We start from the raw sequence: 20,854 nt of genomic DNA, 5'->3' as shown, positions 1-20,854 counted from the left end.
GATGGTTTGTCACACCAGGTTGTGCAAAGTCTCCCTGGGAGAATACCTCGAAGCAATGGCGTACGCAAAGGAGGAGTTTCCGGGTTTTAACCCCTCCTTCAACCAGATACAATGGAAAAATAAACATCTGTCATGCTTATATATATATGTTTGTATTCGTCCTAAAACGATATGATCTGGGGTACTTGAACCCTTTATTGAACCATCTTGTGTGTCCATGAAAATACTTCCAATATTGTTAAATGACAACAAGCGTACAGCACAACTACAACAGATTGCTGACTTATCTGACCTAAAATTGCCATCAAGGTGATTGATTACTCATCTAAATGGCCTTCCAAATTAAGTTGAAATCAATAAAGGTCAAAAGCTAAAACATGTCTTCCTTCCGTCTGCAAACTTATCTCTTAGAAACTGCTAGTTCAATTCGGGGTACCAAAATAATTGATGGTCCATTTGATAGTCTGCCAAACTGTGGTTGTCAGAACCAAGTACGAAATGACAAACGACCCAAATATAATTTCAAAATACGATAGAAAGGATAACAGAAATTACACTAAATTACTGATTATTGAAAAAAAAATGAAATTTTAAGTTTTACGTCCCACGGTTATGCCGCTTAGGCTAAAGGAGACGGTGATAATGAGAAATGAATGAAATGGTGGAATGAAGAAAGTGGGAGGAAACGGGAGAACCCCGAGAAAACCCACGCACACGGTGTTTGTCCACCACAAAGTTCACTTGGCGGGAGCAGGTTTTGGACCCGAGACCCCTAGCACCAGAGGTGAACGCTCTACCACTGAGCCACCGCGGCCCCCTACTGATTATTGAGTTCACACTGGACGATTTATAGCCGTGTGAACGAAGTTCAACTGTTGAACGAGGGTCCAAACTCGGTGAAAATGTATGTTGCACCAACAAAGTTCAAGGTTGTCTCGGTCAAATGGTGGGTGAACTTGGTGAATGGTGGATGGTGGTTTTAGCTTGAACGGCCGAATTTGGGGGTTTAAACCTCGCTGATCCAAGTTAATCTGTTTACATTCAATAATGTCTTTGTACTTTTCCACTAATTAAATTACAATACATTACTCGTGTTTGAAAAAATTGTTTGCTCGTGGTTTCATTATTTTTTCCATCACAATTACGATCACTGAAATTAGACTACTCACAACTCTATGCACACAATCTCGAAAGTCGAAAAGATCGCCACGCGGTATGCTTCCTTCATTTGTTACTTTGTTAAATGAAGATTAGAGACAAAAGACGACAACCAATCAGAGTCAATTTTACAAATTGACCGAAGTTTACTTAAACGAGATGTATTGAATTTCTACTTTCAATGGTGCAACAAAAGACCTGGAACCACTAATGTTGAACGCGTTTGAGTGAACGCTCGTTTAAACTTCGTTGGTACACACGGCTGTAAGACACCGACAATTTTATCTTTGCAGGTTAAGAGAAGTAAGACAGAAATAACATCAAACGGAAAGGGTAAACATTGTCAACAGCAAATAACTATACTTTAAAAAAAAAAGAAAAAAAAGAAAAAGAAATGGCTTTTTGGAAGTAGAGGAAGTTATTGAACCAAAGAGCACTTTTTATATTTTGGTTCACCGATAGCCTATTCCTACATTAGTGAAGTTAAATTAAAAATATGAACTGTTAACTAGATATTTCAGCCTTATATTGTAAAAGTTTCAAATGTATTGCAGCAATTAGAAAAAACAGCAGTGCAATTTTTACCGAGGAGATCATTTCGTCCCTTGGTATAGTATACTGAGTACGGGAGACAATATTAAATCGAACGATAACTGATTGTTTTCAATGACGAATGTTTTTGTTACAAAGTAAACAATAAAAATACGGCTATCAGAAATCATAACCTGCTACCTCTTTCCCATTATATGGAATTGGAACTCTTCCTTTGTAAAGCAACTTCAATAACAAAGGACAAAATATTTATTTACTTATTTGTGAATGACATCCAACAGGCATAAGCCCAATTACCTGTGGCGTATTTAGGGGCTTCCGGGCTTAAGTCTCCCCGAAATCTTACTTATTATAGTAAAGTATATGAAATATCTTGCAGAATTTTCACATTTTCAGGCAAAGCCCCCCCCGAAACAAAATTATAAATACGCCACTGCTAATTACAGTATTAGTGTATTACAAAATAAATTTATGGTAGTTTTCTTAAACATATTGTAGTTGATATATACATGACAATTTCTTTGTGTTCCTACATATTCTGTTATGAGAAGAGCACTTCTCCAGATTGGAGACTTCAATAGTATGTTGGGGATCCTTGCTTTTTTACAATAGAACAGGCCATAGTTGTCAACACGAGTTTTAAGTGTCGTGACAGAAAAATTTAATGTGGATATCAGATATATAGATTTGAAGTCGTTTTGTATTATTTTATGGAGAAAAATCAGATAAATTACATTTCGCCTTTGTTCAAAAACCAATAATATTGCAGTTTTATCATATTGTTTGCTGAAAGTACATGTAATGAATATGAAACTAGGCATCAGGCTTTCAGAACTAGATATATTCCTAAGATCATTACAATAAATAGTGATCATTAGATCAAAAGTCCAGACAGTTCTTTAGTACAGCAAAGCCTGTATCCTTTGGTATAACCATCGCTGTATTTATTAACAAATGTCAATTCTAGGAAAGAAGTGGGTAATAAGTCAAAATTATCTAACTGTAGAAATAGTAGATATACATCTTAAAAATACACTATAGTATTTGCTTGTAACTTCCATTTATATTCAACATGAGGATAATTCCAAATGTAGAAAACAAAAATGTATTTTATACACGTAACATTAAAACTGAAACGGCCTTCTAGCTAGCTTTTGTCATATACCTAGCTACATCTATTTCATTGTACACAAATCATTCTTGGACAAAAGACTTCATTGAAGGAAAGAGAAAAAAAATCTAGTAAATTCAGGAGGACTCTAGATTCTATGTTCCCTGGTAACACTGTCCCCTAGTGATGAGAGCCAGCGTATATTATCAAGAGCACAAATATTTAAGAGTAGGCTGTCAGTGATTACGAGCATAATTCATGAGTTGTACACGGCCGGTAGCCAGCCCAAACATATAGGAGAGGGGGGAGGGGGATCTATCCAACCATACTATAGTTGATCACCATATTATAGTTCATTTGCAAGCCTACCGTCAAAATTTTAAGGGGGAAGCAAAAATTTAGGGAGGCCCGGTCCCCTAGCCCCCTGGATAGGGCCTGCATAAATATAGAATATCATTCGCTTTATCTCTTTACAATAACAGTAAATGAATAGTTATAGAAAGCACTAGAGTTAAAAAACAAACAAACAAACAAACAAAAAACGCAGTAACAGAGAAACATGTGTCGGTATGTAATAGAGCAAGGTGATATGACTCTGCATATACTTTCGGTAAAGGCAGGGATTTTTTTTTTTTTTTCAACGACGTTGTTAAAATGGACGCAATCTTGAAATGGAATAAAAGAAATGTGCTTTTGAGTATTTTGTGTTGTTTTTGTTTTTCTAAGCATCATTACATGCTCATGTTTCTGTTTCAAAATTTTCGGAGTTACACCCAAGATGATGGATTTCAAGATGATTTCCATTCTGGGAGTAACTGAAAAAAAATTTCCCCAATCCTCCCCTAAAAAGTATCAATATACAGTAATAACATTATTATATGGGCCTGGATTTCGATTGACACTTTTGGAGTACACTGTAGAAAACATGTACTGTATGTAGAAACAAATAATAATAATAATAATAATAATAATAATAATAATAATAATAATAATAATAATAAAACGAGGGTTAACGTGAATTTCTATAAAATTTAATAATACTAATGAAGGCAGCATGTCTGCCCATAGATTTTGATGGGCCCCGACACATACTTTCTGTGATGGTCCCTCCAACATTGTCAGCACTGTTACTAACTCCGCTTCTCTGAAAATAGCTAACTAATAGTTCAAAAGTTGCTAAACTTATGTATTACAAATGAACTTATTCTTGTCACCAAAGAGCCCTCAGAAAGTCGCTAAATCATTTTATTTAATTTGTAAGGAACTTTTGTTGTTGGGAAGTTCAAAATAAAAGAACAAAAAAAAAAAAATGCAATTGCATTAAGATTTTTCTTAAAAGGTCATATTTCTTGGTGTTATCACCTTATCTACTTATGAGCGGTTCTGGAAGGCAGACGTAATAACAATGAGAAAATTTAATGAGACTAGTAAAACAAAATAAACTTTCGAAACGCTAGAGGAAGTAGAGAAGTTAAAAGAAAAAAAAAACTGGCTTATAAAACTTTTACATTATTCATCTTAAATCATAAACGTTCTGTAATGCCTGATTGATGTAATGCATTTGAACTAGAAAAATTAAAGTTCTTAACTATTGAAAAATGATGCCTTTTCTCGGAAACTGTCAAGAAATTTTCTCTACTACCGCTATAATTATAATATATTCAGTTCACATGACTTTTTTTTTTTTTTTTGCTCTACTGTGCGAGAGTTATGACCCTGAGAGTGTCAAGCATTTTATTATTATTATTAACAAATCATTCAGTTGTAACGTAACAACTAAAGGCTGCTTTTAAATAATTCCACTATATTGCTATCATTTAACGAAAAAAATGCCCAAACATGAAACATATAGAAATTGATAGATCTTACTGAAATGAATATAATGATATATGTTAGTTCCATAGTCGAGAAAACGAAAATTAAAAAAAAAAAATTCTTGTCAATTGAAGCTGTAGCAGAACCATGCCACTTATTGAGGGAGAAGTGATACTTAAATGAACCCTCATTAAACTCTTCATTATGGCACTATGTGTATAGTATAGTTACTGAGACATATGGTTAACTCTTAAATTTTAATTTCAACTTGTGTCCGGGCCCGTAGACACAACACTACAAAAGGGAAATGAAATCATTTCTTTTCTGGGGGTGGGGGTGATAACTTGAGTTCACATTACATTTATATATAGGCCTACCTATCAACAAACAGCTGAAAGTTTCAGAGAGAGCTGAAGGTGGTCAGAGATTAGGGTCAGTCCTCTGGCCACTCCCTACCTATGGGCCTACCCTAGACCTGGACTGACGTTTCTTGCATATCAAAAGAGCTCTCCAGTACTATATGGTCTGTCCTCAGTAGTGCTCTCAACGGGTCGGGTCGGGTCGGGTTGAAGACCGACCCGACCCGACCCGTGACCCGAATTGACTGACCCGACCCGATGACCCGACCCGACCCGACTGACCCGAACCGTGATCCGATCTGATTGACCTGACCCGATAACCCGACCCGAGCTGACCCGGTTGACCCGACCCGACAACCCGACCCGAATAACCCGACCCGACAACCCGACCCGAGCTGACCCGATTGACCCGACCCGACAACCCGACCCGAATAATCCGACCCGACAACCCGACCCGAGCTGACCCGATTGACCCGACCCGACAACCCGACCCGAATAACCCGACCCGACAACCCGACCCGAGCTGACCCGACTGACCCGACCCGACAACCCGACCCGAACTGACCCGACTGACCCGACCCGACCCGAACTGACCCGATCCGAGTCGGGTCGGGTCGGGTCAACCCGACCCGTTTGAGAGCACTATGGTCACGACACTGGGTGAACGCCAAAATGCACTCACATTGGGAAACTAGTTTTGAAAGTATAATTTTAAAAATAAAGCATAAAGCATAATTTAAAATATATAGCACAATTCTTGGAAAATTCTCTTTAACTGAAAGTTTAACATACTGTGTTAATATTTTTTAAAGCCAATATTTACAATGCAAAATCATTGAGAACATAACAATGCAACAATGAAAAGCTTATTTTCATTTCTGTAAACTTTTCGGTGTAATCCTTTGATGTAGAGAAAAGAAAGTAAAAGAAGAAATTTTTCCGCCAACAATGAATAGTATGCAAGAACTCCATACTATATTGTTACAGTGACGACGCCAGCTTTAAGTTCTTAGGGGCGCAAAGGAGGGGCAGATACATTTTTCATGGGCGGCTATTTGCCATACCAAAAATGACATATTTATTACGTTTGACTTATTTTACATTACATTGTGTATTTCGTTGCTGTTTTTATGTTAGATCTATATGATTATAAATTAAACTTATTTCAAATAAAATTTGTAACTAACAAATAAGTAACGTCTGCACATGAAATATTTTTCAATGAAACTTTTGAAGCCTAAACATAAATTGAATTACTTTCGCGTATGCTACAAGTAACACATTCGTCTATATGCTACGTATCTCTCTCTCTCTCTCTCTCTCTCTGGCTCGCTCTCTCTACATATATATATATATAGGACTATATATATGTAGAGAGAGCGAGCCAGAGAGAGAATTTACGAGGAGCTGCTGAAAATGGCGTAGTCCAATCCAGAAGGAGTATAGGTACTAGGTAGAAAAATGAAACCGTAGTTTAGAAAACATAACTCTGTATGTACAAATATAAATTTTCATATTAATAATAAAATTCTTATTGTTTCTCAGGCCTCTGAAGTGATTATGTGTGCCCAAACAGATAATTTCACGAACATCCAGATCCTTACTGTTATAACATTTTTGTTCCACCAAGGAAAGTCACCGAAGTAAATTAATTAGGAAATCAGTGAAACACCACGGGACTCTCCTCCGTTATATATAGTGGTGAAGAAGTAAGTGGCTTAGTATAAACGTAGCAATTTCTCAACAAATTATGCTTTACATCCAGGATGATTAAAAGCAACGACTCTTCCTGAAATTATGGATGAAATTTGTGACATTATTCTTGAAAATTGCAGTATTTCAGCCAGTGGTGGATATAGCCCGGGGCCGGAGGGCCTAGGCCACCCCAGTTTTTGTGTGACAAAAATAATTTAAGCTATTTATATTTTATTATAGTCTGAGGTCTGCACCCCGCTTTCTCAGTTTTTACCTTCTCAGCAAAACTTGTGTCAGGGATTCTGGGCATTTCTTTGGAACTCGTCGGTAGCATAATTCAGAATGGCTTGGGTATGCGCAAGTTCTCGGAATAATGGGTTCCCAAAATATATGTCAGGAGAATAAAAGGGTAACGGCATTAAGAGAAGTATTCTTTCAATTTGACCGTAATGCTGATCAATTTCGCTGACGAATAGTAACCATAGATGAAATATGGTTGTACCACTATGATCCTGAATCGGAACAACAGTCAATGGAGTAGTAGTACTCATTTCTCCATCGCCCCAAGAAGTTCAAGACACAGAAGTAGGTTGAGAAACTGTATGGAACATTCTTCTGGTATAAGTATGGAGTGGTAGACTACCTCCTCAATGGTCAGATATTTAATCCAGAATCTCTACATTACTTACAAAACTGAAAGAAAAATTCAAAGTACAACGCTGCGGAAAATGAAAAGAAAGGAATTCTGTTCCTTCAGGAGAATACACCTGTCCATCAAGCCCCTGCGAACATAACTGACATTGCATAATCTAGGATTTCAATGTCTAGATCATCATTCTTTTTCTGCAGATTTAGCTCCGTCTATTACGTATACTTATTTCCCAAACTTAAATAACACTTGAAAGAAGCCATTTTAGATCTGATAGGGGTAGTGCTACGAACAGTGGTGCGAGGAAATCTAGATTTTTTAAACTTTTCTGCAAAAGCTGGAGCACTGTACAAGGTAGTATATTGACTCGGGGGAAGAGAAGAAGAAGTAAAACCTCACCAATCCACGTGTACTCCTTCTGGGTTGGGCTACGAATTTTTCAGCAGTTCCTAGTCAATATGGTAGACGTCATGTCAGTACTTTGAAACAAAATAAGTAAAGGAGCACTAGTATAAACCAATTACTAACTAAAGATCAGCACTCTGACAATACATTTTATTGGGAATCAATTTCATTCCATAATTTTATTATTATCATTTGCAGGAAGGGAAAACACAACTCTTTTTATCTCCTTCAAAAAATTAAGCCCTGGTAGTTGCAAACTAAGCTGTTATAAGCACATCCTCTGAATATTGGAAGCCGAGAATAATGTTTCAGAAGAAAGAAGTTTTAAATAAAACAAAATATGAAACTGAAAACTTCAAACCTGGACAAATACAAACAAGTTACGTAACTGGTTTTACCTTTCTTTTGTTTCCAATCGAAGTTGATCCAATGAGAAGAAAACAAGTCGACCAAATCTACTATTGTTCGCTAGGCACAATTATTAAAAATCATAAGAAAGAAGTATAATTAAAATTTACCTCAAAAGGGGCTAAATTAGAAAACAGAAATATGCGTGCATACCCAGACTCTCAAAGAAGAAACCTTGAGAATTAATCTGCCACATAGTAAATTCATTGAAAGTAGACTACAATTTGTCAATGAGATTGGTTATGATACTGATATATAATACTACATGAAGAATGTTTAAAGATTGTACGAGTCTGGGGGGGGCAGTCTAGGTGGCAGTCAGGGGGGCAGAAGTAGCTACTAGGGGGGCGCTCGCCCCCCTTGCCCCAATCTGGCGTCATCACTGTATCGTTATGTTTACTTTTTGAACTTAAGCACGTTCTGTACTTTTTGGTGGCATCTTTTACTTTCCCTTTCTGTATATATGTACCTGTAAGGCGCACACAAATGATAGAAAAAATTTATTCGAGCAAAGCACATCTCTTTACAATGAATTAAGTAGAAAGTTCATTAAATATGAGAGAAACTAGTTCCAAAAAATATCAATAAATAGATCAAGATATTTAGAATATTTGGTGTATACACGATTACTCGTGTATTTGAAGTATACGATTTAAATATACATTATACACGATTAATGTAAAATAATCATTGAAATTAACAATAAAGCATAATTAAAAAGAAAAGCATAATTAAACAAGAAATAAAGCATAATGTGGGTTGCTCCAACAATTAAGTTGTATGAAGACGAGAAGAGAACGAAAGCTGATTCCTTAACGAATTTAGTTGATCTTCTTTGTGTCTACAAAAACGCATTCCTAGAAACCTACAAGCTAGGTATCATCTCTGATTATATCAGTTTCTAGTGCTACATGTGAAAGGTCATTCTCTTCTTTGAAAAGATTAAAGACTTGTATACGCAAGTCAATGACTCATGATAGGTTGAAAACTTAGTGTTACTTTATATTGAGAAGAAAATTGCTAAATCGTTAGATCTTTAACAAGTTGTGGATATGTTTGCTCCTGCCCACACGAATAGAAAGATCCTCTTCAAGTAGAGGCATGAACCTGTAAGTTATTTTCTTTACCTGTAAAAGTGTATTTGCTTCCACTTAAGTCAACCAGCTACACATATTTTAAACGCCATGATTAAATAACTATTTACTTATATTAGAAATCAGTTGCATTAATGAATCCTAGTTGTTTGAGGTACTAAATTCTTATATTTTCACTGTTTTCCAAAGAGTAAAATCATGAACAATAAAGATGGAAACATTCACCTTGAATACACACACACACACACACACACACATATATATATATATATATAATATATATATATATATATATATATATATATATATATATATATATATATATATATATATATATTGGAGATGTCCCCCTCAAAATCCTCTTGGGCCCTTCATTGCCCCCCCCCTTAAAAACTCTAGCTACGCTACTGGACACCATGCACCAGAGATGAATTCTCTACCACTGAGCCACCGCGGCCCTGCTTGGGCTTGGTCGTCCATATCCAATCTCTCTTTTGGCGTTACTTAAACAACTTCTGGTTTTGTTCTAAATCCGGACTCCATATTGGCGTAGATATTAATATTACAGTCGATTGGTAAAATCAATCTTCCACATTTAAAAATTAAAGTACACACAAGTAGAAAAATAAGCATTTATCATAAAAACACTAGCTGCAAGTGTTCAAAATAGATTTATGGTTTCTATAAAATCAATTGGAAATTGCTATTTTTAATTAGGCAACTAGTGAAAAACAGCAGCTTTCGACTCCAGCAGAGTGTAAACTCAACCTAAACTCAGTTGACCAAAGTGAACTGACCCGACTGACCCGACCCGACAACCCGACCCGATAACCCGACCCGACAACCCGACCCGAGCTGACCCGATTGACCCGACCCGACAACCCGACCCGACAACCCGACCCGAGTTGATCCGATTAACCCGACCCGAATAACCCGAACCGACAACCCGACCCGAGCTGACCCGACTGACCCGACCCGACAACCCGACCCGATTAGCCTGACCCGACAACCCGACCCGACTCGGGTCGGGTCGGGTCAACCCGACCCGTTTGAGAGCACTAGTCCTCAGAGAAGCATAACTATTGAAAATTGTTCTAAGTACGTGAATACGTAAAACCATTCATTGCTTTCGAAAATGTATTCTGTCTCATATAGCCTCGCTGCTGAACATGAGGTATAACATTTATTTATTTTGGTAAATTATTAATAAACATCATCGGGTTTTACAAATGGAACAATACTGTATATAAAGAGGAACCATTTTCTATATCACTGTACTAACGAGGAAAAGGGCCGGATCAGGTACCTTTGCCGATGCCAGTGATGTGCACTCATAAATCTCTCTTAACATGTCGCCTAAAAATATTACGTATTCGCTGGCTCAAATAATGGTTCTGATTTCTAATAACTGAGTTAGAACCTGATTGAAACATGTTGTTCTTGTATAATAATATATATTTTTATACATACCTTTTTAATACATAATTACAGTAGGTACATTTTTAAAAAAGTTACTTGACTGGTATGGACTTTTCAAATATTTTTTCACTCAATTCCATGGGCAATCTACGTAGTTGATTTCAAGGGAAGAGGAGATTTTTGCCAACTACACTATGCATAGAAGTAGCTTCAAGTATTTTCAGACTTTGATTCAATATATAAACAAACTCTTGAATATGGAATTATTACATAAATAAAGTAGCGAACTGGTATGGAATATATATGAACACCCATAACATATAAAAAATATGATACGTAGAATACAAACAGAAAGAAATGTAAACATGTACAATGTAATTGTTTTCCAATTATCCGTGATGCTCTTCATATACAAGGATAAGGGGGCGTCACTTAAGGAGCAAAGTAGGGATGCGCACGAGACAAGATTTGAGACTGTCTCGACTCGAAAATATGCTGTAAAAGTGATGTCTCGACTCGAAAATTATATATTTTTCTATTGGAAGAGCTGTGTCTCGACTCGAATTTTGTCAGGAAAATTCTGTCTCGACTCGACTCGAACGCATCCCTAGAGCAAAGGTAATTGTGCTCTGAGTTTGAGAAGTATTTATAATTTAATGAATAACAGTAATTTACATGAAAAATATGAACTACTTATATCGTATTCCCAGCGCACGAAGCAAAGCCCGAAGCGACGCGACTGCCTCAAATACAGTCCAACCAGGCGTGTACCCAGAAATTTTTATTGGGAGTGGTCCAAGCTTTGGAGGGTGATTCAATACTACAAGAATTGCAGAGGATGTCTACGTCGTATTGAATCACTGTTTTCTACATCAGAAAAGACGTTATGAGTTCCTTCGTGGCTAAGCGATTAGCATACGCGCCTTGTGCGTGGGAAACCCGGGTTTAATTTCCGGCGGGAGATAATGTGGTTCGGATTCCATGTTAATCAGTAAGTCTACGTCTCATATAGCCTCGCTCCTGAAAGGGACGTTAAACTCAAAATCAACTCATTAACTGACAAGACTATAAGTTCTGCCTCCTATATTCTCAGAAAAAGTATACGTATAAATACTTTTGATTTATAGACCAATATTGATTTTAAGAAAATAAAGAGCACAGGTGACGTATGTGATCAAATCTTTATCCTGCCTTAATTACTTATTTGCTAAGCAAATATATTTTTATTTAAAAAGTACAAATGTATGTTGAATTTCCAAGACATGATAAGGGCCCGGACCCAGTGGTGTCCCCACGTAGGTGCACCCCTAAATCCAACTAACACAGAATTTACACATAAAGATAACTAGTTATTTTGCTCAAATATTTGTATATTTTTATTTTACTTTCTTTTTAAAATTAAAAGGTTCTGAAGTGCCATTGAAAAAGGGGCAATTGCCTCCTATTGTCCTCCCATATCGACATTCATGCTTCACTCCCTAAAATTTCAATGGCACACTTGGGCGTTATGATGCTCCTTGTCAACTCAATCAAAAAGCTAAATTAGGTACGTTTGCAGGAATTTATTTCGGAAGGGGTCCGCTTTTTTTTTTTTGTGGATGGGTTCAAATTGAATATGGAAATAAATTGTATTAAAATTTATAAAATCACCCCAAAAATTCGACTAAATTTACATAAAAGTCGGTTCTGGACTCCCAGAACCCTAAGCTATTTATATTTTTAAATTTGCACATAGAAAAGTATGTCATTTAATGCAAACATCGGTCGACTCTATCTTGATTTGGTATAACTTGTGTTCTAAGCATAGCGAAAATAATAATAATTCTCTGCAACGTCCAGAAACTCTTCAAGCGTCAGAATGTCTTGCTCTAAATACAGCCAAACAATTAGAACAAATAGAAAAACAAAGGAAGAAAGGAAAGTTCTTAGAAAAACAGTCCAAAGTGTGGGAATGGAATCTGGAAAGAGAAGCAATAAAGAAATATATAATAAAAGACAGAAAATTATGTCCATGATTAGGAAGCGAAGGATGTTGTTCTATGGTCATATAAAGAGAATAGGTGACAAAAGATTGACTAAAAAGATTTTCAACTATTTCAACGAAGTCCACAAAACAAATGAATTGGCTCAAAGATGTCAAAGCAAACATAAGGGAAATAGGGATAAATGAGGCGGAAAATGTTTCAGGAAGGAAGCTGAAATATTTAACACTTTGACTGCTCATGATCATTTATGAAGATGGATCATGGCGCCAACTTATGTTTGCCTTATGGTCACCACCAGGCCACGAAGCGATATTCAAATAATACGTACCTAGAAACCTCAATATTCAATATTCCAAGTTTTTTCGAATCAGATCTAGCTTCTGGCGGCCTAGACATAAATTTGTTCCTTTGAGGCACCGCGAACCGTATGTGGTTCACGCATTTTCTTTTTCACACCAGGAGCCAGGTGTTTTTTTTTTTTTTTTTTTTTTTTTTTTTTTTAACTTGGAATATTGAATATTTTGGTCTCTAGATACGTATTATTTGAATACGCTAAATTCTAAAATGCGAAGTACCACAGCTGAATAAAAGCCCAAACAAATTTCGTAAGGCCTCAGAGAAGTGCCAAACGAAAGTCAACGCGTGAGTCATATACGGCTCACGGGGCCCCACGGTCAGTTTTAGCGTAAGCCATATATGGCTCACAGAGCCTCATGGAGCAATTTAGTGTGAGCCACATATGGCTCACATGGCAGTCAATGTGTTAAGGGTTTTCAAGAAAGGGCTAAGAAAAAGTGAAATTAAGTGAAATCTTAAAGTTTTGCGACCCACGTTTTTACGCTAGCTAGGCTAAAGGAGACGGCAATGAGAAATGAATGAAATGAAGAAAGTGGGAGGAAACGGGACATTCCCGAGAAAACCCATGCACACGATGTTTGTCCACCACAAAGTTCACTTGGCGCGAAATCTTTGAGTTTTACGTCCCACGGTTATGCCGGTTAGGCTAAAGTAGATGGTGATGATGAGTAATGAATGAAAATGGTGGATTGAAGAAAGTGGGAGGAAACGGGAGAACCCCGAGGAAACTCACGCACACGGTGTTTGTCCACCACAAAGTTCACTTGGCGGGGGCTGGGATCACTTGACGCGAGTTGGGATCGAACCAAGCACCTCATGTACCAGAGGTGAACGCTCTACCAATGAGCCACCGGGGCCCAAGGTTCAGAAGAGAGTAGTATGGACAGAAGAAAGAAGAGAGGAACACAGGAAAAGAATGAGACAATATTGGAAGGTAAAAAAGGGCAAACAAAAGGATTTCATTCGAAATATTTCATGTGATTCGTAGCTCAACAAAGTCAAAATAAAATGACATCTTTCAGTTTAACGTCCCACAATTATGTCCTGTTAGGCTAAGGGAGGCGAATGATTAAGGCAAGTGAATGATAGATGAATTGGTGGAATGAAAATGTGGAATGAAACGAGAGTACCCGGAGAAAACCCTCGTACGCAATGCTATCCACCACAAACTTACTTGGCCGGGAATCGAACGAGGGACCTACGTACTAGAGGTAAACGCTCTACCACTGAGCCACCGTGACCCCTGTCCAAAATATAATAATAATAATAATAATAATAATAATAATAATAATAATAATAATAATAATAATAATAATTTACTTACTAGACTTCAATTAGTTCACAGTTTTCCAGTTCTTTCCTTGGCCCCAGCTCCACGACTGCTATCGTTTGTTCTTGGAAATATACCATTCGTCTGCTCGTATTACTTCTCCTAAAACCACTAAACCCTTTATAAGGACTTGTGTCTCGAAACAAGCTAATAGGATGTCCACTAGCGACCGAGGAACTCAAAGTTAAGAATATAAATAATATCACAACAATTGAAGGCACCAGCAAGACTGAAGATATATTTCTCATATTCCCTGTTTTACTATTTGTGTGTAAATACATTTTGTTTGTTTTGAATTAAAAACTAACTAAATAAATAAATATCACACTATATATTCTTCACCAAATGAGCTCACTTATATTTATTCCTTTTTTAAAAAAAATATATATCTGATTTTTTTAAAAAAAATGAGATCGGACAGCACTGCGCGACGCGGAAAATCTTGCCTTCCGCACCACTATCACCGAGTCACTTCGGTGAAATCCACATTGAAGCTTTTACCACTGCCTACTTCATTCAGCCGCACAGATGAAGTGACAGTCCAAGCTCAGCTAGGAGGAGGAATCCTGCTTCTTTCTGTTGCGCCAGGTACCGTTAATATAAAATCTAACAACAACACTGACTGGACTAACAGAAAAGTATGCCGCTCACAGACGAGCTCCTCACCAAGAGCACCAAACACCGCGCCGCGACGTTTTACGTATTATTGACACCATACCATACCAGCACAGGTAGTAGTGATTTTCGAGGTCACCAGTTCAGTGGAGTTGTCTGCTAGTGGTTCAACCATGCTTCAAGATAAGTATATTATAACACGCACAAAACAATGAATGTCAAGTATTTCTGAACTCATTTTGCGTAAAATGAAAACAAGAGTAGATTTTTTTTTAATGCATCTTACCTGTATATATTACAATCTAAGAAAACGTTTGAAATCGTGTGTGTGTGTGTCTTTCTTAAGATCTACCTTGCTTGCTCATAATTTTACTTAAGAAAACAAATCGTTTATCAGCTGACTTTCGTATGCGATAAACGTCATAGATAAGTGTTCCAATAGTGTATTTTATTATATAGTATGCCCGTAAACATAAACAATAAATAATTAATAATGTTTTCTCATTTGAAATATAAATATAAACTTTTCCTTATTCTGTTAAATGTTTTGTTAAAAGATTGGATAATTTTATCCATTTTTCAAAACGATTTATTATTGCAAACATTCCCACTATTACATGCATTATTCCTCATTTTCTTCCTTTAAAAAAAAAAAAAAAAAAAGATCATAATTTTAAATTGAGCATACTTTCCTCAATAAGAAGGAATACAGGTTAAAATGAGGTCATGGAATCGTCTGGTGAAAAGCCTAGCGAGACCAAAACACTTCTCTATTCTGTGCAGTCCTGATTTTTATCCTACCAGTAAAGTATTCCAGAGAAACCCTTAGTCTGGAAAGTTCTTAGTTTGTGGAACATCCATAGATATTAGATAATATTCGTGCGATATTGTTACAGTAGCGTAGCCATGGGAGATGACCCAACTCAAGCGCTCTTCTTTGGTACAGTGATATCGAAAATGTGTTCTGTTTCTATGTAATATCAATATGTTCCCCGTTCAATATTTGTGATCCCCGATTTTTTAAAAATAATTGATAAGAAGAAAGTATTATACAGTCGTGTTCAAATAAACTTATTTCCAAGAAGCTGTATCTTTATACCTAAAATTTCAGCAAATTATGATCATCATCATCATAGGTATTCTGCCAATATTGGCAGGTCACTTGCAACAACTGAGAAGTATCTACACTCCACGGTCTTCCGCCAACCTCTTCGTGTTCAAGTACGATTTTTCTGTTTTGATATCGTTCATTAATTGTAGTCTCCTTCATGTCCCCCCTCTCTTTCCTCCACCATACCTTCTAGCACGTCCCTCATAATACACAGTTCCTTCTTAGCTAACTTCCAAAATAGTTTTTCTTCCTCTTCTTAATAATATATAAAATTGTTCTTTTCTCTCCCTACAATTTCTAGGAGCCTCTCATTCGTTTTCAGTTGATTCTCTCCATTCTTCTCCACACTCACATTTTGAAAGCTTATGGTCGTTTCTCATCATTTTTCGTAATGTCCATGTTGTTGACCCATTTAGTACAAATACTCAAATACTCCACACGTATACACCTATATACCTAATCATTCTACCTCCTACTGAAATGCCATCTTCATTATGTAGGCTCATTTTCACTATCTCTTCCAGATAGATATTAAATATTGGTTGGCAAGGGGCAGCATCCCTGTCGAACGCTCTTTCCAATTGTACTCTCCTCTGTCATTTCCTCCCCTATTCTAACAGTTACTTGTTGCTTCATATATAAGTTTCTTATGAGTCTTCGATTTTTCCATTCCAACCTAACCTTCTTCAAAACTCCCAACAACAATTCTCAGTTTACACTGTAAAAAGCCTTTTCTAGATCAATAAACACCACATATATCTATTTCCCTTTGTCTATAAACCTTTCACCGATCACCCTTAATAATCCAATTCCATCTCTTGTGCCCTTACCTCTTCTGAACCGAAACTGTTCCTTCTCAACTTTGAAATTTTTAGTTTAACGTCTTTAGGCTAAAGGAGACGGCTGATTAATGAAACTGAATGATTGTGAAATTAAATTTACTGTGCTCATCCACCGGAAATCGAACCCGGGCCTAAGTGCACCAAAGACACGCGCAAGTTACTAGATTAGCAGGGAGTGTTTTGAGCAAATTGGCTATATACTTCACTATTAATGCTTCTGGGCTCTTTCGTAAGCATATAAACTAAAATTTACATCTACATGTGGGAATAGAGAACATTAAAAAAGGAAAGTAGATTTTCAAGTTCAATATATATTCAAGTAGGTATATATTACTAAGTTTCGCTTACTCGACTTGTTAGTTCATGCTACTTCCGTGTGCGTGGTCAATGGATCTATTCATTGAGGAAGTATTAGAAGTGTCCGGTGTTGACTTAGCATCATGAGGCAATGTTGCGGAGATATCTGAATTAAGAGATAACGAATTCTAGTCCAGAAAACAAGAAATAATGATGCCTGGAGCCGATGTGCTCACCACACATCATTCAATTGAAAATGCGCCACTGCCTGGCAACTTAATGGATTGTAGCTGAAGGAAATTTAGTTTAGTGCTTCTCTCTATGTTAGCAAATTTCATCAGTATTTTAATACCATGTAACTAAGGAAGAACAAAAAAAAGTGATTTTTTAATTTATCTGTCTCTCCTATAATTCACCTCACCTTTATGAACGCAAATTAAATATTAAACTTCTGAATGGTCACAAATTTCAGCTTGTGACGCATGATCATAGCCTTCTAATATCAAATTCCTGATCTTCTCAAGCCAGTATTTATAATACTAGATAATGACTGATGTGTGTCTGCTTCCTGAACATTGCAATTATTAGCCCTCTCTGTGATGTTTTTCTGGCTACGCCACTGTTTGTCACGACAAGAACGTTTAAAGAATATCCTGGAGAGCAGCGAAGTTTCCATAAATATTCATTAACGATATTTATATAGGATTCAGTAAAGTGAACAAAAAGTTACTTAGAATCAATTACTTTCCAACAAATATTTATACAACAATTAGTGCACAAGGAAAATTTTAATTGGAGTGATAAAATTTTAATTTTTACTTTTCAGACTTCCTCAAGAGCCACCACTAAAGTGAACTGCTTTTAATATCTTATCAAGCGAGTTTTAAAATTTGTTTAAAAATTAGTTTATTTTGAAGTATTAGTGTTATATTCATCGGTAGCTTACAAAATATGGATTGATACATTGGACATCCCATTTTTCTTTTATTTATATCAGTGGTGGGGGGCAAATATCTGCCCGCGAGCATGCTCTATTTGGTGTGCGAAAAAAAAATGTATATTTGTCCTTTTTAAAAAGTCAATACCTCAGAGGACGAGTGTAACTGACCATCATAAGATACATAAATCGAGATTTGACTTTAACGATGAAAATATTTTATTTAACATTTTGATTATCAAGCCGATTCTGTAAGTAAGAGCATTCTGTAAGTAAGACTATTCCATAAGTAATCCCATTCTGTAAGCAATTCCATTCTTTAAGTAATCCGCTTCTGTAAGCCACACCATTCTGAAGGTTAGACCATTCTATAAGTAAGCACACTCTGTAAGCAACCTTATTCTGTAAGTAAGCCCATTCTATAAATAAGGCCATTCATACAATACCGATTTTTTAAAGGCAGATATCTTAGAGTTACTTCCAAATGTTCGTAGCTTACGCCCTAAAAAACTAATGTGCGTGGATAAAAGGAGACACACACCGCAGAAACGTATATTCAAGAACCCAACCGAATAGAAGTAGAAACCACTATAAAGAAATTAAAGAAACACAAATCTCCGGGTGTAGACGAAATTCCGGCTGATTAATTTTAGCTGGAGACGAAAAATTGTGGAACAAGATACACAAACTCATTCTCCTTATCTGGAACAAGGAAGAATTGCCACAGGAGTGGAAAGAATCAACAATTGTTCCAATTTACAAGAAAGGCGACAAAACTGACTGTAATAATTATCGAGGCATTTCTCTTCTGTCAACATCCTATAAAATCCTTTCAAATATTCTATTAGCAAGATTGACCCCATACGCAGATGAAATTATTGGAGATTATCAGTGCGGATTTAGACGAAATCGATCAACTATCGACCAAATATTTACCATTCGACAAATACTTGAAAAAAAGTGGGAATACAATACTCCGGTACAACTATTTATTGGTTTTAGAAAGGCGTACGACTCGGTTAGCAGAGAAACATTATACAACGTTCTTACAGAACTTGGAATACCGAGAAAGCTAATTAGATTAATTAAGATATGTTTAAATGAATCCCAAAGTAAAGTCCGGGTAGGACAATTTTTGTCCACGAGCTTTCACGTCGAAAATGGCCTGAAAAACGAGATACGTTGTCGCCATTATTATTCAACTTTGTTCTGGATTACGCTACGTGGAACATTATCTGATAAACCTCCTTAAATATAGTCCTGTGCGTAATACCTACACTCCAATGTTTGTATGCATTTCATTATAATATTCTGCCCTACTCTACACCTGTCTTCATGCTTCCCGCTGCGAAAATTGTTACCCAGTTACGAAAGAAATCTCCTCCTCCAAGTACAATCATAAATAAAGATTGTTAATATAATAAGAATTTTATGAAAATTAAGAGAAGGTTTTATGAAAAAAAATACAGTGTGTGCGTTATGTAATGGCTCTCATTGTTTAATTACATTGAAGGGATTACTTGTTCATAATCGTTTCATAATAGGCGCAATAATGTGATTATATGAATTAAGAGGAATTTTTGGAAACCTTAAGAAATGAATAGAAACAAATTTTTGGCCTGTATTTCACTTTTGGTCAGCTGTTACAAATGCAAAATGTACGGTAATTGGCATATTAAAGTCCCTCACACAGATCAAGTGCAAGGAAATATATTAGCCTTGAAAGGAATATATTCGTTTAGAATCAAAGCAAGCAAAGAAGTGTGGTGATCACATAGCCATTAGCCTTATTTCCCACACTGGAAACATTATTGCACGCATTAAGGTCCCGCACACAGATCAAGTACAAGGAAATATATTAGCCTTGAAAGGAATTTATTCGTTTAGAATCAAAGCAAGCAAAGAAGTGTGGTGATCACATAGCCATTATCCTTATTTCCCACACTGGGAAAATTATTGCACGTATACTGAACAGGCGGCTGAAAGTAAGACAGAAGAGGTGTTGGAGGAAGATCAATTTGTATTCCAGAGAGAAAAGGTACCAAAGATGCTATTGGGTTGATGACAATTATATCAGAAGGTGTTCTCAACGTAAGGAAGAGTTGAATTGTGCTTCATCGACAGCTTTCAACCGGATCAATTGGACCAAACTTCTGAAAATACTTAAAGAAATCTGGTGGACTTGAGAGACCGACGACTCATTCGCAACTTGGACATAGGACAGCGAGAGACTTTGCGCTTGAATGAAAGATAAACCAATAGTGTGGAGATTTAAAGAGGAGTCAGACAAGGACGTAGTATGTCGCCGCCCCAATTATTCAACATTTTCAGTAAATGTTTAACGAAGAAAGCATTAATGGGAATTGGAATTTAAGATTGGGGACAGATCATTAACAAAATTAGGTATGCAGATAATACAGTTATTACAGCTAGAACCGAAGAAAGACTACAGGAGATGACTGACAAAATAGTTGACACTGGGAAACAATATGGAATGGAAATCAACATCGGAAAATCGAAACTTATGAGAATATTCCGTGAAAGCGCGTCCTTATGGGTCAGAGTAGAACAAACAGAGCTTGAAGAGGTCAATAATTCCAAATATCTCAGAAGTATTTTGACGAGAGGCGCTTACTGTACCAAAGAGATCAGGTCGAGAATTGCCAAAGTCAAAGAAGCAATCAACAACAACAACAACAACAACAACAAAAAAAA

At 36.5% G+C, this 20,854-nt stretch overlaps 1 protein-coding gene across 1 annotated transcript in view; it reads right to left on the bottom strand.

The window, feature by feature from the left end:
* Positions 1-15,034, bottom strand: part of LOC145694567 (uncharacterized) — a 130,952-nt gene extending 115,918 nt beyond the window's left edge. The window contains exon 1 of the mRNA XM_081770902.1: positions 14,332-15,034. Within this exon, the coding sequence (XP_081627028.1) occupies positions 14,332-14,618 (287 nt within the window). The 5' untranslated portion in view covers positions 14,619-15,034. The remainder of the gene's footprint in view (positions 1-14,331) is intronic.
* Positions 15,035-20,854: the final 5,820 nt, after the last annotated feature.

The sequence above is a fragment of the Thermobia domestica genome, chromosome 9 (genome assembly GCF_964235325.1).
Source record: "Thermobia domestica chromosome 9, izTheDome1.hap1.1, whole genome shotgun sequence".
Taxonomy (NCBI): domain Eukaryota; kingdom Metazoa; phylum Arthropoda; class Insecta; order Zygentoma; family Lepismatidae; genus Thermobia; species Thermobia domestica.
This window is presented reverse-complemented; position numbering and strand designations above follow the sequence as displayed.